Source organism: Sinocyclocheilus grahami, unplaced genomic scaffold (genome assembly GCF_001515645.1).
Source record: "Sinocyclocheilus grahami isolate Dianchi unplaced genomic scaffold, SAMN03320097.WGS_v1.1 scaffold248.1, whole genome shotgun sequence".
NCBI lineage: Eukaryota > Metazoa > Chordata > Actinopteri > Cypriniformes > Cyprinidae > Sinocyclocheilus > Sinocyclocheilus grahami.
This window is the reverse complement of record NW_015505427.1, coordinates 870774-895891: the sequence shown is the minus strand read 5'-3', so window position 1 is coordinate 895891 and position 25118 is coordinate 870774. Positions and strand designations below refer to the sequence as shown.

The 25118-nt window shown below is 36.0% G+C and overlaps 2 protein-coding genes across 2 annotated transcripts in view; both read right to left on the bottom strand.

The window, feature by feature from the left end:
* LOC107598227 (unconventional myosin-Ig-like) overlaps window positions 1–19320 on the bottom strand; it is a 59078-nt gene extending 39758 nt beyond the window's left edge. The window contains exons 1-13 of the mRNA XM_016289506.1: window positions 19281–19320; window positions 18323–18437; window positions 16641–16806; window positions 15699–15752; window positions 15464–15562; window positions 15156–15272; window positions 14380–14586; window positions 12698–12843; window positions 12457–12571; window positions 12205–12375; window positions 11851–11921; window positions 1428–1502; window positions 778–910 (exon numbers count right to left, since the gene is read on the bottom strand). Coding sequence (XP_016144992.1) covers window positions 778–910; window positions 1428–1502; window positions 11851–11921; window positions 12205–12375; window positions 12457–12571; window positions 12698–12843; window positions 14380–14586; window positions 15156–15272; window positions 15464–15562; window positions 15699–15752; window positions 16641–16806; window positions 18323–18437; window positions 19281–19320 — 1509 coding nt within the window. The remainder of the gene's footprint in view (window positions 1–777; window positions 911–1427; window positions 1503–11850; window positions 11922–12204; window positions 12376–12456; window positions 12572–12697; window positions 12844–14379; window positions 14587–15155; window positions 15273–15463; window positions 15563–15698; window positions 15753–16640; window positions 16807–18322; window positions 18438–19280) is intronic.
* A 2588-nt stretch (window positions 19321–21908) lies between these two features.
* Window positions 21909–25118, bottom strand: part of rbm43 (RNA binding motif protein 43) — a 3984-nt gene continuing 774 nt past the window's right edge. Inside the window, exons 2-4 of the mRNA XM_016289515.1 lie at window positions 24255–24442; window positions 24065–24150; window positions 21909–23462 (exon numbers count right to left, since the gene is read on the bottom strand). Coding sequence (XP_016145001.1) covers window positions 22116–23462; window positions 24065–24150; window positions 24255–24442 — 1621 coding nt within the window. The 3' untranslated portion in view covers window positions 21909–22115. The remainder of the gene's footprint in view (window positions 23463–24064; window positions 24151–24254; window positions 24443–25118) is intronic.

Sequence of the window (25118 nt, the reverse complement as noted above, 5' to 3'; positions counted from 1 at the left end):
AAAGCAGGATTTAGCAGGTGTTCCTCTACTGTTAACTGCTTTATCAAATACAGACAGTCTCCATTAGAGAGATTACATTTTTCAGCACGTCTACATAAGAGATTACCTGAGCTATTCTGAGAGACCCCTATTTCATCTTTTCACAGTAAAGAGTATTAAAGGGGTAGTTGTGTAGATTAAACCCAGATTAAATTCATGCTTAATTCTACAGAAAACATATGCTCTTGCAGACATAATGTTCCACAATGGCCCCATCACACCAATTTGTGAGAATTTAAAATTTTTAACATAATGGGCTCAGCTGACTTTTTAAATATAAATTAACAAAAATCACAAGATACGGATGTGCATGAAAAATAATCGGTGTGGATTACGTTAAAATATCAAGGGTTTAAGTGGAACCTAAATAAAGTCATCCCCAATTTTTTTCAGACACTTAAAGTATTATTTAACACACATACACACACACACACATGAGAGCATTATATAACATTCATCAAACCAAGTGGCATTTATTTAAAAGAAAGACATTTTTCTGAGCTCCATACATCCACTAAAAATACCCTGACACTAGTTGCTTAAAAGTTGTTGTAATAATGGCTCAGAAAGTGAAATTAGTTTGAAGAAAAGCTCCAGCAGCATTTGTGTGCAGATGCCATCTGGTTTGACATTTTATTTAATACAATGACATTTATACATATTTAAGTGTGGCTTAAGTGTACAAATGTTTTTTGGGGTCACTGTATGACATTTGAAGTAGTACTAGTCATTTCTTACCTTACATGCCAGTTTGTCCACTAGAGCAATAATAGAGTTTTTGAAGAGTGTAGCTGCAGTTAGAGGCCGTTTGGTCACCTCTGTAATACTCATTTTCCCATCAGGCCACATTTCTTTGAGGACGGGGTCAGAACTACAAGAAAAGTTTAGAAAAGAGAGTGATAAACGCATGACAAAAATATTAAGTGGAAAAAGCAGCAAGAACATGGAAGTGAAAAAACCCCAGAACAGAACAGGAATATAAAGAGGAAGTGCCCTACTTTAATAAGTCCTTGAACATACAAAGTCTTAAAGCATTATTTTAAAGGAACAGCTCAACACAAAATAAAAATGTTATCATTATTATCAGTGATAAAGGGTGTCATAATTAATTAATATGCTTTCATGTCATTCCAAATGACTGTGATCAGTTACAAAACATGTGAAAATCAATGGCGTAAATGTTGGCCTATTTGTCAAAGAAAGTCACTGTAATATACTGCAACAAGTCATAATACAGACTATTTTATGGTGCATTTTTGTCCACAAAAAAGCCATACAGGTTTGGTTTTAAAAGACACAAGGGTGAAAAAAATGAGGACAGAATAAAATTTTTTTGGATTACATTGATTATTTCAATGAAAGGAATGTTGAAGTCTTCAAACTACTACCTGTTGTACATCAGTCGCTTGAAATCCTGGAAAAGCGGGTCCTTGTTCTTATCAAGAAAGCCCTCAACTGAGTACCTGAGAGGAAAGTGAAAGGAGAAATCAGTACAAGGCTTGACATAAAAGAAAATTACAGTAATTGACTGACTCAGTGGTTAAAGCACTCAGCGAACAGTCATACATGACTCAACTCACACACGTACAGATGACTCACACGTCATGCAGGTAAACATACACTTGCACCATTATCTAAACAGCAAGGCATGAACAAAATGTTACAGATGGCTACTTCAGAAAGAAAGGTCTTAAAAAGATAATTAGACACATTCTGCTTTGCCCTTTTTGCCATTTTCATAGACAGGAGAGAAGATGAGGACAGGAAATGATGTGGAGGGAAGGGCTTAGTGGGACACGACTCCACTTTTAAGTGATGAAATGCAATAAATACAATAAATACAAAATGACTAGAGGTACCATGGTGCAATAACGGCATCAGATGGTAATACAATAGCACTATATGATACTGAATTAGGGCTGTAGCTATCGATTATTTTAGTAATCGAGTATTCTACAGATTATTCCATCGATTAATCGAGTAATCGGATAAGAAGTTATCATTCTTTATTAAAGAGCAATACTAAATATGCAAGAGATAATAAGATATATCTCTTAATAATACTAATAACTAATTTATCTTTTTAGAAAAATTTACATTTTTATTGCTGAAATTGCATACATTAATAACCGTGAAAACTAAACCCATTTCATGTATTTAATTGCCAAATTGCAAACACAAATATATCAATAAAAAAAATAAAAAAAATAAATACAAATACAAAAATCGATTTCACATTACTTTAAAAAAGGTAAACAGTACAAACTAAAACTAAGGCATAAATCAAAATAATAGTAATACAAATAATAATAATACCTAAACATTGCATTTATGTCGTGCAACTTAACTTTCAAGTTTCAGCCTAACTAAAGCTCAAGCATGACATAAGCCTTTACTGTCTTCTTGGAAAGCTTAGTGGCTTTTGTGAGAGGCAAAAATCAGTGGACAGGAAGGTAACTTGGAACAAGAACAAGAGACCATACACAATTTTAAACACATTTTTCTGCAACATGAAATTAGAGTTATTTGGAGAATAAACCCTCTTAAAAGTCCCTTTACGTACTGGTGTGTGTGTGTGTGTGTGTGTAAAACTTGTTTTTGATATCCTTTATATTCTGTGTGTGGGTCCGTTCACAGCAGTGATAGAAATTAATCTGTTCTAATAAGTTTAAATTGATTTTTACATTTTATGGGCATTTTTACCTTTATAAAGCCTTTTTTTCTAAAAGTGTGCATCATCTTTTGAGTCAAATTCTTACATTTAATCAGTCAATTAGAATAAAAGACATTTGGGCTGTTACCAACCAAATGATATCAGTATCAGAATTCATCTTTGCAATGCAGAGGAAACACAGAAGCTGCATGGGATTTATTTCCCACACAGAGGGACATGAACGCATTTAACCTGCAGTTACAAATGCATAAATAATATTTTGTTATTTTAAACATAAAACATTGAATATTGATATTTAAAATTATTTTAAAAATGAAAAGATGCTTTAAATGTGAAATTAAAACCCCAGCAGGTGGCAGCAAGTCACTGTTAAGAAGTGAGTCATTGCGATTGAACCGAATCATTTAAACGGTTGATTCATTCAGGAACGAAATGCCGTCATGTTTCACAGAGACGCAAAACGGCGCTGTGTTTGGAATTTTTTTGTTGGCAAAATAAAGCAAAAACAGGCAATATAGTGTCTAAAACGTAAGTCTCATAAATGTACCTTCTTGTTTATTGAACTGTTGAATAAAATCACATTTGTAATCATGCTGATTTTAGAGGTGGAAACTGGCACTCTTCGTGTGATATTGACTAACTTTCTTTCTGTGGTATTGGCGTTTAGTCTTTCACAAAACATAGCTAACGTAGGGACATTATAACTAGCCACCATATTGATTTACGGTCTTAAATATGTCCAGCGCTTTTTTTTAAAGTCTGGTCCCTGTTTTTATACAGTCTATAAACAGTCTACTGGTGTGTTCAAGTCATGTCGGATAGATGGTATTTACCACAAAGTCGTTATTATGAGTGGGAAATTCTAAATTTTCTTTAAGCCCCGAGTTTCCGAGTTGGGGACGCGTGTCAATGAGAAACATGGCGGAATCGATGGATGCAACGTCTGTAGTTGACGGTAAATTTTAGTTTAAATTGATAGTTTAGTTGTCCTATAAACTTAAATTGGTCATGTTCTTGTTATGCAGCTAGTTAATGAAATCCAAGTAAAAAAATGCTATAATTTTTGCACCTATAGGTGAAAAATCTTTTGATTTGCCATGTTGCATGTTTTAAAAATATTAAAAACGCAATTCACACCTGATGCGAATTCTTTGCTCTTCATTTTCTATAAGCAGAGTTAACAGACCGTGTTGTATTTTCTTGTAATTTATTAAAAGAAGGTACACCTCCATCTTGTGCCGACTAAACTGACTTGAATGTACCTGACGTCGTAATTACGACTTGTCAACTCATAAGTACGAATGTCCCAGGAGGACTTGAACGCAGCATTAGTTACAGCGTTTATCGGGTTGTGCGTCAGTAACAATGGTCCGTGGGGAAACACGGTGTTCCGTGCGTAGTTACAGTAAATGGACTTAACGAAGCCTCGATGATTTTTTGTATTCGAGTTACTCGAGGTATTCGAGGAATCGTTTCAGACCTATACTGAATCATACAGTGGTGGCCAAAATTGTTAGAACACCTGACTGATTTGAAAATATTGACCTTTTTTCATGAAATATGCAGATGGTTGCTCTGAGCACAACAAATATCAGATGAAGTGAGTCGTACTGTTTTTATCTACTTTTAACTTAAATATTTGGTATGTTCACCTTTTGCAGCAATTACAGCACATCTCTCTGGCAATATATTTACATTTACATTTACATTAATCATTTAGCAGACGCTTTTATCCAAAGCGACTTACAAATGAGGACAATAAAAGCAGTCAAAACTAACAAAAGAGCAACAATATATAAGTGCAAATGACAAGTCTCGGTTAGCCTAACACAGTACACGTAGCAAGGTGTGTATATATATATATATATATATATACATACATGCATATATATTATACACACACACACATATACACAAACAAAGAAAAACAAGTAGATAGAATAGAAAAAATAGAAAGCTAGTGTTTTTTTTTGTTTGTTTTTTTTAAATAAAAAACAAAAAAATGAAAAAGATAAATATAGATAAAGTAGAATTATAATAGAATAGAAAGTGTTAGGGTCAAATAAAGGTATTATTTCCTGATAACTTCAACACTAATGTTATCCCATGCCTTCTGCAACTCAAGTCAAAGGCTTTCCTTTGAATGTACAATAGATCTGTCCAGTTTATTTTCCAACTTGAACCCAAATTTGCTAGATGGGGTTGAGGTGCGGACTTTGAGGGGAACAGTCCATCATTTTCAATGTTCCAGCAGATTCCTTACGTCGCAGGTAGTCCTGGCAATAGTTTGTTTTGTGGGTATTGTAATGGCCAATTCAACAAAAACAACGGAAACCTCTTAAACATGCCAAGTGTTCTAACAATTTTGGCCACCACTGCGTATACAGTTTGGTTCGGTAAGATTTTTTAATGTTTTTGAATGAATTATCTTATATTCACCAAGGCTGCATTTATTTGATACATTAAAAACAGTAATACTGTGAAGTAATATTACAATTTTAAATAACTTTTCTATTTGAATATATTTTTAAATTTGATTTATTTCTGTGATGCAAAGCTGAATTTTCAGCATCATTACTCCAGTCCTCAGTGTTGCATGATCCTTCAGAAATCATTCTAATATGCTGATTTGCTGCTTAAGGAAGATATCAATGTTAATATCAGATGGGCCGTTTTTTTTTGGCTGTGATCCATTTATTTTTTTCACTATTCTTTGATGAATAGAAACTTCAAAAGGACGGCATTTATTTGAAATAGATTGTTTTGTAACATTCTTTCTAAATGTCTTCACTGACACTTTTGATGAATATAAAAAAATATATTTAAAAAAATATTACTGACCCCAAGCTTTTGAATGGCAGTGTACATATACTTCAACAAACTTGGACAATGAATACCAAGAAACTGTGCCAAGAAAACAGAAACAACAAACAGCTATTCACTGTGATTTGTTGATTACGTAAAGTGTAATCAATCTGGCCAGGTATGAAATCAAAGCAGCCTTTGGCTGTGATCCATTTATTTTTTTCACTATTCTTTGATGAATAGAAACTTCAAAAGAACAGCATTTATTTGAAATAGATTGTTTTGTAACATTCTTTCTAAATGTCTTCACTGACACTTTTGATGAATATAAAAAAATATATTTAAAAAAATATTACTGACCCCAAGCTTTTGAATGGCAGTGTACATATACTTCAACAAACTTGGACAATGAATACCAAGAAACTGTGCCAAGAAAACAGAAACAACAAACAGCTATTCACTGTGATTTGTTGATTACGTAAAGTGTAATCAATCTGGCCAGGTATGAAATCAAAGCAGCCTTGAGTTCATACATCTCTGGGGACCGCATTAATAAACGCAGATGTGCCACACCAACAGTCAGACCAACGCACATAGACACGTGTTCATTTAATCAAGTAGAAAGCAACACTGCATAATACATGCAAGCGCACATGATTTGCTTACACATTTTCAAACACACACACAATTGTTCACACTCACAGTCAAACATGTGCATGGCCACATGGCTGTGGAATAGCAATATCACTGGGGTAAAAGCAGTTCTGAGAGGACAGATGCTGCCCTGTGGCCTTTCTGCAGTAGGCCGGGCAAATTCCTGAAAACAGGGTGAGAGTGGGGATAAAACAGCAAGAGTGAGAATTCTCAAAGTCACAGTGGTATAGAGGAAGTTAATTTGATAGCATCTAAAAATACTGACTTACAAATGCATCTGCTTCATTTTCAGCGCCATGGTGAGGTATGATGCTGCTTATTATGGAGTGTGAAATGGTCATATGATAAATGTGAGATGACTTTGTGGAACAAATGATAAAAGAGTAGAATAGAGAGTGCAAGTGTTAGATGGTCAGATAAAGATGGAAGAGATGTGTTTTTAGCCGTTTCTTAAAGAAGGACTGCTCAGATTAAGTTGGGCAGGTCATTTCACCAGGAGGGAACAGTTAATGTAAAAGTCTGTGAAAGATGATTTTTTTTTTATAAATAAAAAGAAAACAAGTAGATAGAATAGAAAGTGCTAGAGTTAGAGGGTCAGATAAAGATGGAAGAGATGTGTTTTTAGCCGTTTCTTAAAGAAGGACTGCTCAGATTAAGTTGGGCAGGTCATTTCACCAGGAGGGAACAGTTAATGTAAAAGTCTGTGAAAGTGATTTTGTGCCTCTATGGCACTATAATGCACCATTCACTTGCAGAATGCAAGCTTCTGGAGGGCACATAAATCATGGCCACATTGCACTAATTAATTCCCTCGTTTTAGTTAAATCGCTGTCATGTTGCACTAATTAGTTCCCTCGTTTTAGTTAAATCGTTGTCATGTTGCACTAATTAATTCACTCGTTTTAGTTCAATCACAGCTGCAATGCACTAATTTGTTATCTGCTTTTGTGCTCAGTAGAGAATACACTACACTGTGCTGCAGAAATAGTGAGGCTAGTACAGCATGGTAATATGCTATTCTGAACATAGCCAAGAAGTAGACTACATAAAAGGAGATACACAATTGAAGCGGGGGGGGAAAATAAATAAAAAAAGAAAGAGAGAGGGGAAGCACGAGACAGAGTGAGGGAAATAGGTCATGGTTTGGAGGGGCCGGTCAGGGTGTATATTTAGCGAGACCTTCCTCCATCACTGACACAGCTGAGCCTAAGGGATCTCACAGATTTTATTTTGTAAGTGTGACTGAGGGGTTGACATGCCAGTTCTGACTGTCTTCATCCTAAGGGAACTTCCTAGTGTGTGTGTCTGGCTGAGAGTGAGACAGGCATCCGTCTAGCAGATCTGTATGGTCCATGCATTCTCAGACAGATCCAAAGCGATTGTCACAGAATTGTGAGCGTGCTCGGTGCTTTAACTGCAGGGTTGTCATAATAGTGACATTCCTTTGCACTCTTGACCTAATTATCAAGCATGTGACACGTGGCTGCCGACACAGTTCATCACATTTCTCGGACCAGTCGCCAAAGAAACGCTGAATTTACAATTCTCTTCTTGAATTCTCCTATACCGGCTTTCACAGTTCACTCCCTCAGACTTGTATAGAACAGATCTGAGAACAGTTTCAACATGAAAGGAAACTGCAAAAATGCACTGCGAAACTTTATTTCAAGACTAATTTAGCTTTAATCAGTTACTTCCGGAGTTATACTTAAGCACATGCTCATTAAGGAGCGAAAAGGAAACCGATGGGAAAAATGTGTCATCTATTTTCAGAGCCAAGCCCTCCAGTAGCTTCTCTCTGCTCCTCTGTCCTCAATGAGAAAAGGTCTTACTATTTTCTAAATGAGGACACAGATTTTGCTGAGGTACAGCAAACTGCACACATCTGCACCAGCAGCAATTTCAAGTATTTATAAAACTGCATCTTCCAACCTTTAAAATAAACTTTACCTTCAGGTAAACGCATAATGTCAACATGAAATCCAAACTCACCCTATCCTAGGTTTTATGTTCAAGGTCCTTTGAATATTGAAATTAACATATTTACAAGATGACAACAAGAGATTGTACTGAACTGGTCACATCTTTGGGCTTGTTCATGAAGAAACGGCCAAAAAGAGTCTTGACTGTTGATGTCCATCTTCAATGGTTAATATCTAGCTCAAGTGGTCTGAAAACTGTAAAGTTGGTTGCTTTAACATTTTTAATTGTCCTATTTATTTTTGAGTAATTACACCAATGCACTGGTATTGGTATCCAGTTTTCTATTTTTATTTTATGTGGTTTAACCACTGAAGCTTCCTGTGTGTCATGGTCAACAACAAATTTTGCTTATACAGACTTTCTTAGAAACATCATCTCAGCCCAGGATATCCTAGTTCCATGGAACAAAAACTGATATATATATATAAAGCACACTTATATGTACATTTAGTACACTACAAATTCATATGCACTATACCTGTGGACATTTTACACATCATATCATCATTTTACATATCACTCTGTTCCACGAGCAGCTTTGGGGCTCTCTGATCACTTTTTAGGGGGTACCTAGATAAGTACAGCGCTGTCAGCATATATGCTATATATTTTCCATTTATATGAGGGTGAGAAATTGTCATTTTTTTTTAATACCTGCTAACTTTCAGGTATCTCTGCTGGGGGGCCAGATGTATAATAATGTATGAAAATGTTCCTAAATGCATCCCTCTTTAGAAATCGCAATTCCTCTTAAATTCAAGCCCAATGTGTACAAGGGAATCAACTCCACCTTCAGAAGGCCCATAAATATCACTTTTATGGTTCAGTACAACAACATAAATGTGCAAGGAAGTCCAAGCATGCTGGAAAACTTATGTGCAGTAGGCATGGTCTGGTTTCTGTACAATGTATATGTATGTATATATTATTATTTTGAGGAAATCATCAACATAAATGAATTAATTGCAGTTATGTAATTATCACAAACAGTTACATTTTGCTCATTTGTGCATTACTTATGCATAATAATATGAATGCATTTTTCTGAATGCCTATTTATCTTTACATCTGCGAAAACAATGTTGAGTTTTAGGGGGTACCTAGATAAGTACAGCGCTGTCAGCATATATGCTATATATTTTCCATTTATATGAGGGTGAGAAATTGTCTTTTTTTTTAATACCTGCTAACTTTCAGGTATCTCTGCTGGGGGGCCAGATGTATAATAATGTATGAAAATGTTCCTAAATGCATCCCTCTTTATAAATCGCAATTCCTCTTAAATTCAAGCCCAATGTGTACAAGGGAATCAACTCCACCTTCAGAAGGCCCATAAATATCACTTTTATGGTTCAGTACAACAACATAAATGTGCAAGGAAGTCCAAGCATGCTGGAAAACTTATGTGCAGTAGGCATGGTCTGGTTTCTGTACAATGTATACGTATGTATATATTATTATTTTGAGGAAATCATCAACATAAATGAATTAATTGCAGTTATGTAATTATCACAAACAGTTACATTTTGCTCATTTGTGCATTACTTATGCATAATAATATGAATGCATTTTTCTGAATGCCTATTTATCTTTACATCTGCGAAAACAATGTTGAATTAATCTAATTACTGGTATATATGTGCAAACTATTTTGTACGTGTAAGTTGTAGTTGGTGTAAGCATAATAACTGTGTAACTTATTCAGTTATTCAATTTCTGTTTAATTACAGTAATTATATCATGATATAAATGTGAAGGATTTGTCAGTGCATTTTATTCTAAAGAAAACAATACTCAACAAAATGTAAAAATGTTTGATTTTAGAAACATTTTTTCTCTCTCTATTTATGTATATAATTTGGGTGGGTGAGAATATATGGGATGATATTCCATAAGAATACATCTTTTATGAGATGTATTTAGTATTTGTTATTATTTACAGCTGAATATTCTGTTTGTTTCTGTAACATGAAAGTCATTTTTGTTGTTGTTGTTTTAAATGTGGACTGAATGGCAAATGTACCACAGTGGTACAATGAGGTAAATATCTTGTCATGTTGCAATTTATGTAGCTTTCATTTGTCCTTGAGAATATGCAAACATTTCAGCTTCAGATTGCTGCTAAAATGAAAGACTAGTAGTATTTCAAGCTCTCCCCATCAGCATGTTCACATCACCTGCAGTACTTTAAAGGGGTCCTATTATGCTCTTTTACAAAGTCTTGAATTTTTTGGGGGGGTGTACTAGAACATGCTCTCATGCTTGGTGGTTCGAAAAACGCATAATTTTGAACTGTGTAACTTATTCAGTTATTCAATTTCTGTTTAATTACAGTAATTATATCATGATATAAATGTGAAGGATTTGTCAGTGCATTTTATTCTAAAGAAAACAATACTCAACAAAATGTAAAAATGTTTGATTTTAGAAACTTTTTTTTCTCTCTATTTATGTATATAATTTGGGTGGGTGAGAATATATGGGACGATATTCCATAAGAATACATCTTTTATGAGATGTATTTAGTATTTGTTATTATTTACAGCTGAATATTCTGTTTGTTTCTGTAACATGAAAGTCATTTTTGTTGTTGTTGTTTTAAATGTGGACCACAATGGTACAATGAGGTAAATATCTTGTCATGTTGCAATTTATGTAGCTTTCATTTGTCCTTGAGAATATGCAAACATTTCAGTTTCAGATTGCTGCAAAAATGAAAGCCTAGTAGTATTTCAAGCTCTCCCCATCAGCATGTTCACATCACCTGCAGTACTTTAAAGGGGTCCTATTATGCTCTTTTACAAAGTCTTGAATTTTTTGGGGGGGGTGTACTAGAACATGCTCTCATGCTTGGCATAATTTTTCACATAATTTACATTATTACAATACCTTTTTCCCTATCCTGGCACAAACGGCTCGATTAGTTTCAGGTTTGATGAAGGCCCGCCTTCCGAAAAACAAAATGTGATGTGATTGGTTAGCTGTCCCAGTGCGTTGTGATTGGCGAACAGCTTAGACAGTGTTTCAGTACTGCCACGCCCCTTGCCAAAGCAGCAAGTTTAGTTAAGGATGGCGTCAATATTGCCATATCAATTTGAGCCAGATTCAGACCCAGAGAATATTGAACAAGGGGATCGCGCAGAACCTTTGCAAAGACGGATATTGCAAGACATATTAGAGTGGTAACGTTATTGTTTTTGTTTTTTGCCAGGCGGCATATATATGCAAACTCATTCTCTGCCAGCAGTAGGCGCTATTGGAGTGGTAGAGATCAAGGTTTCCCCGGTAATGGCTGTACACAAAGCAGCGCTCCGCTAAAAAAAACACTGCTTTATCAGACATTACATGCAAGATTAAATGAAAATGACATCCAATTTTCTGAAGACAGTCGGTTTTGAAGACACGACCTCGCCCCTCCCCACCCCCAAACCATTCGAATTTCCATAGGCGGAAATTATTTTAATGATATTCAAATGGGCCGCTCTGTGACATCACAAAACCCAGAAAACAAACGTTGTAGTCCAAACGGGCCGTTCGTTGTAGTTCTTGAAAACGGATTTTTATAGATTTTTATATCTCCCTTTGGAGTGGACTTTGAGATTTGTAAGTTTGAAGATCTTTTTTATGCCCATACAACACTACACACTGACTAAAATTCAAAAAGTGAATTTAAAGGACCCCTTTAAAACACTCACGTAACATCTCCCGCGTAGTGTCGGATACGGAAATCTCGATTGAAATCCATGGTCTTATCAGCGGGACAGAGCTGAGAGAGAGAAGAAAAAAAATCACCAGTTTTAGTGGTCATAGCATCAACAGGTATCAGACTCTCCATGTTTTCGTTTCTGTGAGGGTGTAATGTAAGAGAATAATGCCCCCTACTGACCCTGCTGCCAAATTGCAGAAGTGCAGTTCTGCAACTAGAGTCTGGTTAAATGAGGTTGCAGTTTTGTTCAAAAATTCATGACAAGCTAAAAAATGTATGCTTATGTGATGTGATCGGGGGATTGCTGAGGCAAGAAGGAATGGTAACTCTTGTGAGTGCTTACTTTCCGGGAGGTGTAGTGAGGGTGCTGGCCCAGCTTTTTGTTCATGCTGTCCAAGCAGACGGTATCTGTGACTTTCCCTGCAGTGAGACAGGCTTCATCCAGGACGGAGATGATGCCCTTATGAGGCTGCTCCACTAAATCCACTATGATCTGATTGTTAAAGTATTCTATCTAAAAGAAAGAAAGGTCCAGTTTAGAGAAAAGGCGCATGGATTATATTTAGTATGGATTAAGTTTTTGTATCATACTCACATTCTGCCATGTGATACCCTCTCTCTGGTACTCGTCCTGCTCCTGCCGTAGAATAAGCTCAATGAAGAGCTGCTGTAGCTTCTCGTTGCAGTAGTTAATGCAAAACTGCTCAAAGCTGCGGACATGAAATGGGTAAGAAAGAACCAACCACTTAAACCACTCAAAAAAAATGTCCCATGCATTTGAAGTATTTTAATGCCAAGCAATATTAATAACTACACAATGCATGAATGACACTGACCTGTTGTTATCAAAGATCTCAAAGCCATAGATGTCCAGCACACCTATAACAGTGTTTTTGCCATGCAGGGCAGGATTGTAGTCCTTCACTTGAATCACGCTATTGATACGACCCACTATCCACGCAAATAATCTCTCATATAAAGCCTAAAATGAAAGCCATGCCAAAATAAGAACTGAACATATAATACAGTAAAGACATATTTTAAGTGGTCATACCAACATTTATCATTTTATTTTTTCCTAAAGTTCACTTTAGTTTTTTTGCACCAAAAACAGATGCAAGTTTTGAATTTTCCACACTCCCATTTCCCTGATATTAAACATACATTGGTGATGTACTGTAAGTGTTCATGTATTCATTCTTTGATGTCACAAAGTTTCCTAATGAGCTGTTTCTGCAAAATATAGTCTTTCAAATGAAGAGCGACTTTTGAGTTCTGAAAGTTACAGGATGCTTACATAGTAAACTGAACTGGTATGATTTAAAGGGGTCATATGATGCTTTTTTAAAGATCATTATTTGGTGTATTTGGTGTAACAGAATATGTTGACATGCTTTAATGTTCAAATTATTATTCTTCAAATACTGTACATTATTGTAGGTCCTCTATGCCCCGCCTCTCTCAAACGCGTCGTTTTCAACAAAGCCCCCTCCTTTGACAAGCGCAGTCTGCTCTGATTGGCCAGCTGACCCAGTGCGTTGTGACTGGCCGAACACCACAAGCACGCGTCGGAAATGTAACGCCCCTTACCATAAAGGGCTTCAGCAGCAGCAGCAGCTTCAGCTTTCAAAGTAAATATCAAGACAGTTAATAATGTCATTTTTAATGTCATGAGTTTTACCATCAGTTCAAGCCCGAAAGGGCAACAGAGTCGCATGACAGACACAGTGATGAAGCAGTACACAAGCCGCGGTTAAGACAGCTGACGTGCTATGATTTCTGACAGGCAGTTCACTCTCCTGTGATGTGACCGTTCCCCTCACACACACACACACACACACACACACGACGCGTTACTCTGCGCTGCGCAAACCTCCGCATTTGAACAGTCAATAGCAAATACTTAAACTAATAACAAAACATCCTTACAGTGGCTGATTCAGAAGCGCCAGATTGTCATAGCAAAGTCGGAATTGACCCTTTTTTTTTTTAGAAATAGCCTTTGTGCACAGCCAGCCTTGTACTCTTCTAGGTTAAAAAAACTGTCGTCCATAAAATGCGTTGCACAAATTCGAACATCTGGGTTGTGCTGTTCTGTTGTAAATTAACCAATGATTCCTAATTGCATCAACACTACTGCTGTTCCTGAAACCACGCCTTCTTTCTTTGCGTGCACATTTGGCCGGCATTATGCTAATATTTCCGTAGACATGTGGGGGCGTGTTAGAACAAGCCGTTTTAGGTAGGCGTGGCTGACTCTTACCTTTTATAAAGAATATCTCTTTGGATTTAAGACTTTTAGTCTTTGCAACTTTACAGATCTTCTTTATGCACCAAGAGCTTGTAACACTCCAAAGAGAAAGGAAAACTTGAAATCACATCATATGACCCCTTTAAAGGATTAAAGGAAAATCAGATTTTTCATATGCTACCTCTAAGAATCTTTGTGTAATTAGAATAACTAGATGATGGATGAGCCACAAACAAGGAAGACTTTTTGCAGGAAAGTGTATAATACCTTGGCAAAAGCGTCTCTTCCATAGCTAGCTTCCTGCTCATTGTGTCCCTTTTCAATGACCTCTCCACCCCCAGTAGCCACTGTACGGTACAGCAGTGCTTTTCTGGTATTCTCAGGCTCTGTGGACGTCAGCTCAGAAATGTGCTTCACTGTATCTTCACCGACAAGTACGACATGTTCACCATCACTAGTAAACTGAAGGTTACCCTGAAACAATAACATTGCAAGTCATTTAAACCAGTGGTTCCAACTAGGGGGCCTAAAATTATTTAAAATAAGACAAAACAAAGTTTAAATTAAGCTAAAACTCCTGAATACTAAGATGCGAGCTGAAATTATATATTTTTTATTTAATTTGTTCCCTTAACAACTGCCATTTTTATTTAAGAACCATAAACCATAAACAACCTGGATATATACTGTATGAGAGAATTTTAAGTGGAAATGTCATGAAAATTAATAAAATATGAAATAATTTTTTTATATACTGAATATATTTCAATGATATAAGTATATGCTGTATATCAATGTATTATTAAAAAAATATTATTAAAAATTACTTAGGCTATATGTTGTCAAGCAAAACGACTAAAATTACTTTATTTAAAAAACAGTGTAATCACAAACTAGAAAAGTAATGTACATTCTCTGGCAATAAAATCAGTTATAATCAATATATATGTGTTTAATTACTACATTGCGCTTTCAAATTAGACTGCAATCAGGAATTTTAACAGCAGAAGACAATCTTCCAGAGCACTCAGTATGGGACTGACCAGGTGTAGGATGGTACTGAGGATCTTGTAGATGGAGCTGATCTCGTCGGTGGTGAAGCCAATCACTTTCAGTGCTGCCATCACAGCTTTGTGACATAAGGAGTCATTATTGGATGCCTGTGAAGATGATTTGGAATGACAGAGAGAGAAGTTAAGAAACACTGCATATTTTGAAATAGTAATATTCGCAGTACGCTGTATAAACTCCTATCGGAGAGCAGAATGCTATTCATTCAGTCTTGAATGGTTAGTCTGTGAAGTGGTTGTGTGTTCATAAACTGTAATATACTCGTAGGATAAGTACGTACAAGTGTGATTGAGGCTCCTTGACTGGTGTAGGCATATTCTGCTGGATCTCTCTGCAGATACAAAGACTTCAGCAATCCATCAGATCCTCCCCGTAACACCTGCACAAACAGGACATATCAATGCTGATTTATCTTAAGGGTTTATTAAACATTTAATAACAGTTCGTGCAGCCATTGGCACTCTTGAATTAATATCGTAAATTTCATTCAGCATAACCTGTTCGGAAGATCTCACCTGATAAAATGAGTGGAAATTTCTCTCTCCCTCCTGCTGTTGGGCAACTCTAGACTATTAACACAGCAAAGTATTTGTGTTAATTGCTTTTCTGTGCTATAAAGTAGGCCTATTGATTTGACTCTCAATCCACCCTGAACAAAGAGGACCTCAGTAGTTGCACTCAGAGGGATGATTTCCCACCTCTTTTTTTTTTTTTTTTACTTATATTTTAATATATTAAAATTTCTGCAAAGCACCAATGACTTTTTATTGCCAAGGTAATATCACAAAAATATCATTAATAATAAAAAACTATTAACTTTCAGCGCGTTCAGTTGTTATATCTAGCACAAAAAAAAAAGTTCTATAAACGTTTTCTAACCTTGGTTATGGAAGCGTTATTTCTCTGTTACTTTTAAATGTTCTTTGAACGTTCTGAAAAGAAAAAAAAAATTTAAACGAACGTCCAACTAAAACGATTCAAAAGTAGAGCATTCTATGATGCACTCCAAAAATAATGCTTCAGCGCTAACATTCTGAGAACATTATTAAAGACCAGATAACAATGTTTCTATGTTAGCCAAAGTTTTGAGAACGTTCCAAATCGGACGGGAGAAAACATCTTAGTATATCACAAAACTGTCCTTTTAAAAAGTAAAATAAAATGTAATAAAAATTGTTTATTTGGTTCGTGCCGAACGGTTTGAACAAACCAAGCAAAGGTAAACAATAACCTGTACATGAAAACAAAGCCCTGCACAGTCAGTAAAAACACCCTAATATTTTTTGCAAGACCTAGCAAAAAATATGGGCTAACAGTTATATATTTTTTTCATCAAATTGCGATCCCCCCATTCAAATCGAACTATTATTATTTTACGTGCTAATGTCAAGTTTCATATTCATGTCATATTCCTTGGCGGGTTTTAATTAGTACTGATACAACACTGAAGGCCTCACCTTCTCCAGCAGGTAGTTGTTGATGTGTCCTCCTGTGGGGTCTCCGTTGAAGTTGAAGTTGATGTCCATGTATTTGCCAAAGCGGCTGGAGTTGTCATTGCGGTTGGTCTTAGCATTTCCAAAGGCCTCTAACACACAGTTGGATTTCAGAAGCACGTTCTTCACACTGTGGTAGGATGCAAATACAGTAATAGGCAAAAACAATGTATAAACAAAGGTGTTTTGTCAGCTTACACAACAATAAGAGACTCAATGTCATGTCTAACGTTAGAAGATGTTCAGCCTTCTTCTCCAAGTTTAAGTTAAGCAGTCCATTAAACATGAACATTTGGCATTTTCTTTTCAAATAATCTGTCTTACAAATCTGTTTTTACTATATTAAGTTTATATTTTGTGTAATAAAAGCAATAAAATGCTTTAGTGCTGGGCAACGATTAATCGCGATTAATCGCGATTAATCGCATTCAAAATAAAAGTTTTTGTGTATGTGTGTGTACTGTGTATATTTATTATGTATATATAAATACACACACATGCATGCATATATATAAGAAAAATATGTATATATATATATAATATAAATTATATGAATATAAATATAACATGTAAACATGTACTGTATATAACAATATAAAAATATACATGTAAATATTTTTTAAATATATACTGTATGTGTGTGTCTTTATATATACATAATAAATATACACAGTACACACACACATAGCCTACAGCGGGTAAAATAATTATTGAATGCGTCACCATTTTTCTCAGTAAATATATTTCTAAAGGTGCTGTTGACTTGAAATTTTCACCAGATGCCGGTAACAACCCAAGTAATCCATACACACAAAGAAAACAAAACAAATAAGTTCAGAAATTAAGTTATGTGTAATAGAATTGAATGACACAGGGAAAAAGTATTGAACACATGACAAAAGGTAGGTGCAAAAAGGCATGGAAAGCCAAGAAACCAGCAGAAATCTATCAGTAATTCGAAAGCATCATGCCTCTAGTCAGTGGGAATTAATATTAGCTGGTTCAGTCCCAACACCTACAGTACCAGGATGATGAAGATGAAACAAGGGTGGACATTTCAGCAAGACAATGATCCCAAACACAGCCAAGAAACCTCTCAATTTGTTTTAGAGAAAGAAAATAAAGCTGCTAGAATGACTTGAATGCAATAGAAAATAAGAACTAAAGATCAGAGTTCATAGAAGAGGCCCACAGAACCTTCAAGATTTGAAGATTCTGTGGAAGAATGGGCCAAAATCACACCTGAGCAATGCATGCCACTAGTTTCTCCACAGAGGAGGCATCTTAAAGCTGTCATACATACATTTCAGTACTTCAATACTTTTTCCCTGTGTCATTCCATTTTATTACACAGAACTTAATTTCTGAACTTATTTGTTTTGTTTTCTTTGTATGTATGGATTACTTGGATTGTTACCAACATCTGGTGAACATTTCATGTCAACAGCACCTTTAGAAATATATTTACTGAGAAATATAGGTGCAATATAGGTGTTCAATAATTATTTTACCCACTGTATATTATATAAACAAAAACTTTTATTTTGGATGTGATTACTCGCAATTAATCGTTGCCCAGCACTAAATTAACTACAAAAGGAAAGGAAAAATAGCCCTAAAAAGTCCAGTATCCCCAGAAAACTGACCTCTCGACCTCTGCTCTCTGGTTAGGGTTGGTGATTGCTGCAATGTACTGCATAATGTACTTGCTTGCCTCAGTCTTGCCTGCTCCGCTCTCACCTGAAACACAAGGAGATTTGTCTAATCCATACAGTAATGTCTTTGTTTATCAGTTTTATTCTTCCCTTATTAAACGCACAGTGGACAAACTCTCTGTACATGGTTCATCACAGAGTAATTCTGCTGCTCCGAACAGTTTTACAGATGCGCTAAAATCAGCAAGGAAGAGGTATGGAAGAAATAAAAGCAAAAAAAGATTTTATATAGGTCCAGCTTTTATATACATAGGTCTTGGTTTGATTGTATAGGTTTTGGCTTGGTTTTGATCAAAATGACGTCACACCAGTTTGTTCTTGGATTCTGCTTGAAGTATACCGGGGCCCCAATTATAATATTTTAAGATGAACACCTGCTGGACTGAAGCAGCTTAGCTTTACTTTACTGCCCATACTTAATTCTTAAAAAATCATGTTAAATCATGTATCAAATATGATCCATCAGGCTTTTGAGTATCTCTCAGTCATCATTTTATTCCATTGCATTATATATATTTGCCCTCCATAATAAAAAACTACAGAGCTAAGCATCTAGATATATTATTGAGACCCTAGTGAAAAATAAATATACTAAAATGTAAAAAAATGTATATGTTAATTACACTACATATATAAAAATACCCTGCAATTGTACTTTTAGTATACTTAAATTGGAAATTTGCTAAATTGAATTGTGAGGAAGTAGTGCTGAAGTCCAACTAAATATATACCAAAGTATATCAGCATATGTATGTGCGTATTTCTGTACGCATGTGGTAGAAGGAACTATCTTTAAACACGAGAGTATTTCTCATCTTGCTGAGCTACCACAGGCCCTGAAAGCAGCCACAGCGAAACCTTAACTAAACCTCTGTCCTGTTATCGAAACCTGTTTTGCTCAGTCCTTTGCCATTCATAACCTTCCCCATGTTTGTTGTCATTTGACATGAAAACACATACTTTGGCTTTTTATACGCACAATTAGTCATGCATATTCAACAATATAAGCTATAAGTGATCATTATCTTACAAGAGGATGAATGGCATTTCCGAAAGCCCACCCTCTTCCTCTGGTCCTGCAATCACAGGGGAGTTTGGATCATAGACTGCTGTCAAGAGCTAGATCTCTCACATAGTCTGAGTTTTGCTGCCCACACACACTAATCTAGGATCTGTTCCATTCTTGCAAAACTTACTCACAACCATAAACAACAGGACCAAACAAGATACAAACAGACAGGAAAGGACGCACAGCATGCCATTTATGGAGAAATAAAAAGGGGTGCTGCGAGCAATTGTGATACCAATCAGCAGTGATACTATCACTGAACATGTTAATTTGAATGGTTCCATAGTATTATTAACTGAGTTAATGTTGTTTCTTCTTAATCACAATATTACAAATTGCGTTCTATTAAATACATGTACAACTACAAATTCTGTTCAAATAATACGGTAGTAGATAGTTGGCAACCACAATTTTAATGCATTTAAGTTTAAAAGGTAGGACATTTGAGAGCTGAAAGTTCAGGTCCATGACAAAAATTAATTTACTGCTCTAAAGCCAAAAGGTTATGTCATTATGTCTGTTAACTTAAAGGGAATAGTTCACCCAAAAATTTAAATCCTGTCATTAATTACTCACACTCATGTCGTTCCAAACACATAAAACCTTCTTTCATCTTCGGAACACGAATTAAGATATTTTTGATGAAATCCGAGAGCTCTCTGACCCTCCCATAGACCGCAATGCAACTGAAATGTTCCCAGACCCATCGGTACATCGGTAAAATAGTCCATGTGACATCAGTGGTTCAACTGCAATTTGACAAACCTATGAGAATACTTTTTGTGCGCAAAGAAAACAAAAACGAACAACTTTATTCAACAATTCTTCTCTTCCAAATCATGTATTCCGCTATTATGGAGAGTACCACGACATGTGTGTTCTGCGTCAGCAGCACCATGCGCATGCGTTGTTTATGTGGCACTCTCAATAATGGTGGAATTTGGAGGAAGAGAATTGTTTAATAAAGTCATTATATTTGTTATCTTTGCACACAAAAAGTATTCTCGTAGCTTCGTAAAATTACGGTTGAACTACTGATGACACATGGATTATTTTACTGATGTCCTTGCTACGTTTCTGGGCCTTGAACCTGTCAGTTGCATTGCGGTCTATGGAGGGTCAGAGAGCTCTCAGATTTCACCAAAAATATATTAATTTGTGTTCCGAAAATAAACGAAGGTCTTATGGGTTCGGAACGACATGAGGGTGAGTAATTTTTGGGTGAACTAACCCTTTAAAGACAATTCCACTTTTACACATTAAACAATTATTGACAATAAAAAAGAAAATGTTTTAGGTATGAGTAACACCTTATTCAGTTTATTGTAATGAACGTTTATGTGATTACAATAGTTTGAGAGTGAGAGTCGGAGAATGAGCCAATATTGAGTCACTATTCACAGTATTTAATGTATAACTATTACAAATGTCATAGATTATTTCACATAGATTAACATTAGTCACCTGTTGATCAAGGAAATGACATTTGATTACATTACAGTAATGCCTAAAAATAATCAAATGCCCAAAAAGAATAGTGTTAAGACAACCAGTTAATCATAATGACCACTGTCGAAATTCTTAAATAGCAGACCAAAACATGGGGGATATATATTTTTTTATACAACAGAAAACTGTATCTGATAGAAATACTCGATAATACACATTCTCAATTCATACAATATTAAATCATAATCAATGCTTCATTAATTATAAGGAAAATGTATTTGTATAATATATTTCTCACATTTTAACAGTTTCAACACAAGAGCCTCAGCTCTTGTTTCCTTTTTTTTTGACAGGGAGGTGCTCAGTCCCTAATTCAACCACAGGGCCTGCCTCACTTCCTGTAGAATGCAGAAAAAGACACTTCCTCATTGAGTCACTATGGTAATGAAGGAGAGTCTTGACAAAAAAAAAAGCTGAATACAATGCAAGTACTGCAATAATAATAGACAGGTAGACAGGAGACATTGGAAGTTACATGAATATGCTCCTTTTCTTTATCACATAATTTCAAAAATAATCACAGTGATTGCTGCAAAATTGAGTACAATGTAATATTTCGGGTTAAGCTCAACTGACAGTATTTGTGGCATAATTTTGATTACCACAAAAAAAAAATGGGTGGGGTTAAAAGCAGAAATGTAAAGCTTATAATGGTTATAAATGCACTGAAATTATTTGAGTATTATTTGAGCTGTTCTTATCATTCTTTGTGTTGTTTCGATATTTTTACAGCTGTGTTAGGTGTTTTAAAATTAAATATAACTTCACACAGAAAAACGTAGTAAACAATGCTTATGCGCCCATGTTATTTTGTTTCATGTCTTGTGGCTATACTGAACCAATGAGTATAGCCACAAGACATAAGACATATAACCAATGAGCCCCATTCAGATTTTTTTCTTTTAAATAAGTGGAAATTCATTTTCATGGTAATCAATCAATCAATTTTTAATTTTCTTTTTGTACTGAACCCAGAATTGTCTCATGAATATACATGTTATTAAGCAAATTGAACTATCAGCATAGAGCAGCATTCCACTGCTCTCTTAAAGTAGTGTCAAAGTGTCTGACTTCTAAAAAGTCTCAAAGTGTGTTTTCCAATGAAAGGCTATGAGGAATTCATGTTTTAATGTTGTTTTAACAATTTTAACTTTTGTTTTTGAACTTGATCTTTCGTTTAGGAATAAAAGCAGCCATTATTTTAGGAATGTGCCCTTGTTTAGATGTCTTAACTTCTTTAGGGGGTGTCAAATTCTGCTCATCATAAGCTGATGGTTCTTGGTTTACTCTGCTTTCATTTTTGTGTTGTAATCGAGAGGCGCTGTGTGCCCTGCCACATTGTGCAGAGGATTTAGAGGATTTAGAGGACTTGCGACCTCTTTCCTGTTGTACTTCTGGCTGTAATTGAGAGTCAGTCCGGGAATGTGAGGCAGAGGAGCTACTAACAGTAGTAGTGTACACAGCATCAGGAATTCCTCCCAAGTCTGGGTTCTCCTCTCTATGCCTTGTTTTTTGTTTTGGCAAAGAGCTGCTGCGTCGCAGAAAGTTGTGAGAAAGAAAGTGTCTTGGCGAAGCAATGCTAGCTTCCTGTCCAAGAAGCTTTTCCTTCGCGTCATAACTGTCTTTAGAGGAACCCACCACTTTGAGAATGTCCTTTTCCTCCCTAATTAAAACATTGTAGATCTTTTGGAATGAGTAAGCCTTCTCAGTAATGTGTCTCCTTTGACTGCTGCTAAGTTTATGCAGGTCTATTTCTTGCGTGCGTAAAGATGAGGTGATGTTCTGCATGAATTCACGCAATTCTTTACCTGCTTCCTCACAGGATCCTCCTGAAAGTTTAACTATAACAACTCCTGAATCATCTACATGGTTAATACGAGTTTGGTGATCAGATTGTATTTTTTCAATAAAATCTTTCTTAAAGTGCATTGCATATTTAAACGCGAATGGATCCACAGGGAAGGTATCCTCAGTTTTCCTGTGAGATGAGGGATTCCGCTGCCGAGCGCTTTTGCTGGAATCCTCATAGCTCCTGGTGGGACTGCTGAAGGAACTCTCTGCGCTTGAACTAACATCCAGTGGAGAGGCAGCCTGCATGAGTGCCTGCCTGTTTGGGGACTCTGGGGATCTTGAGTTTATTCCAGAATCTGGGTTTCTGCCCGCAGCATACACTGAGCGGCCATTGTTGTGACTGTGCCTCGATGTTGAATGAGATCTAGATTCATAGTCACTGGAGACAGCTCTGAATACAGAGTCAGATGAGACGCCATTAGTGCATTGCGAAGGTGTGCTTCTTTGCGAGTGGGTTTCTTGAGCCAGAAGATGCATGAGTTTGGGATGGATGCGTTTTAGGTTAAGAAAGGTTCCCTGCAAATGCAGCTGTCCTGAACTGGTCTCTGACACATCAAAGCCGTGGCTATGAAGAAGATTTCGGATCCTTTTCTGACTGTAGAACATGCTCACATCAAGGAATGCTTCAGCTGGCATATCAAACTGAGAAAACATAATAAGCATGTTAAGGAAATACCTGTGTCATGCCTCACTTTTGGGCTGTTATTTATTTAGTTTGTGCAGTGCCGGTCCTCCTTATATGCAAAGTATGAAAGTTGTGTAGGGCCACCAGGCCATCAGGGGGCCCCCTTGCTCTCAAAAAAGATTTAAATAGAGCATCACTATACAATGTAAACATGATGGTAGTATGCAGATTAAAAACAAGGAGGGACTTTGTAGAAAACGAAGCGTTTGAGAGAGGCGGGGCATAGAGGACCTACAATAATGTACAGTATTTGAAAAATAATGTGTTTTTTGAACATTAAAGCATGTCAACATATTCTGTTACACCAAATACACAAAATAATGATCTTTAAAAAAGCATCATATGATCCCTTTAAGTAAACCAAGCATTTGGAAAATAATTTCAGCTGTGTGTTATAGTTTTTCTGACCGCTAGATGGTGCCAGAGCATTACTTTCAGAAAGCATTCATTTAGCTGCAAACCAAAATTTGGATTTATGTCTCTGGGGCCCTCAAAAGATACATATTCAAATTGAAAACAAGATAATAGGAGAATAAAGTTCACCAATAAAATGTCTTACCTTAGGCTGATGTATCTTTTTAACATCCAGTGGGTAAAACTGACCATCCAGTTCCAAAACATGATTATGGTCCAAGACTCGGGGTACTAAGATATTGAATTAAAAAAAGAAAAAGAAATGTTAGTCATGAAATATGATGTTAAACTTAGATATATGTATAAGAACAGAACATCAATGCATAGTATCATACCTTCTGATTCAAAAACAACATAAGCCTGGCCTTTGTTGGAGGTGGGATATATCACTATTAAAACCTCTCCACCATTGTTACTGGGTCTCAGAAAGTGCATGGTTAATTTGTCAATCATTTTATTATTGGGGTATTCGTCTGGAAGTCCATTCACTTCAATAACCATTTCCTTCACGCCCATCTTAACACTACAACAATAAATAGTGGGGGGAGGTTACAAATAATAAGTTAGGCTATTACAACACAAAATGAAGCAACATGATTATTTCTAGAGCCTGTTTGTCTGTCAAACACTGTCATTATTACCGAAGCTCACATAGATATGTCACAAGATTAAATGTTTGGCGGAATGACACAACTGTCAACACCTAGAGGACTAAGACAAAGAAAATGTTGCAGAGGGGCTTGAATGCTATGCCTGAATGCGAAAGCCACACCTCCTCCTTTTCATATCAGGTCAAAAACAAGGAAACAAAAACTGAATAAACAAGAATTAAAACATAAAACAGACAGAATACACACAATATGTCAAATAATAATAATAATAATAAATACATTTGCATAGAAATTATTAAAAGAGCAGTACACACACACACACACACACACACACACACACACACACACACACACACACACACAATATATCCATCTTTTTATACTGTACAAACTGTATGTGCTATTGCCCTACACCAACCCTACCCCTAAACCTACCCCTCACAGGAAACTTTCTGCATTTTTACTCTCTCAAAAAAACTAATTCTGCATGATTTATAAGCTTGTTTCCTCATGCGGACCTCAAAAATGTCCCCACAAGGTCAAAATTTACTAGTATTACTATCCTTGTGGAGACATTTGGTCCCCATA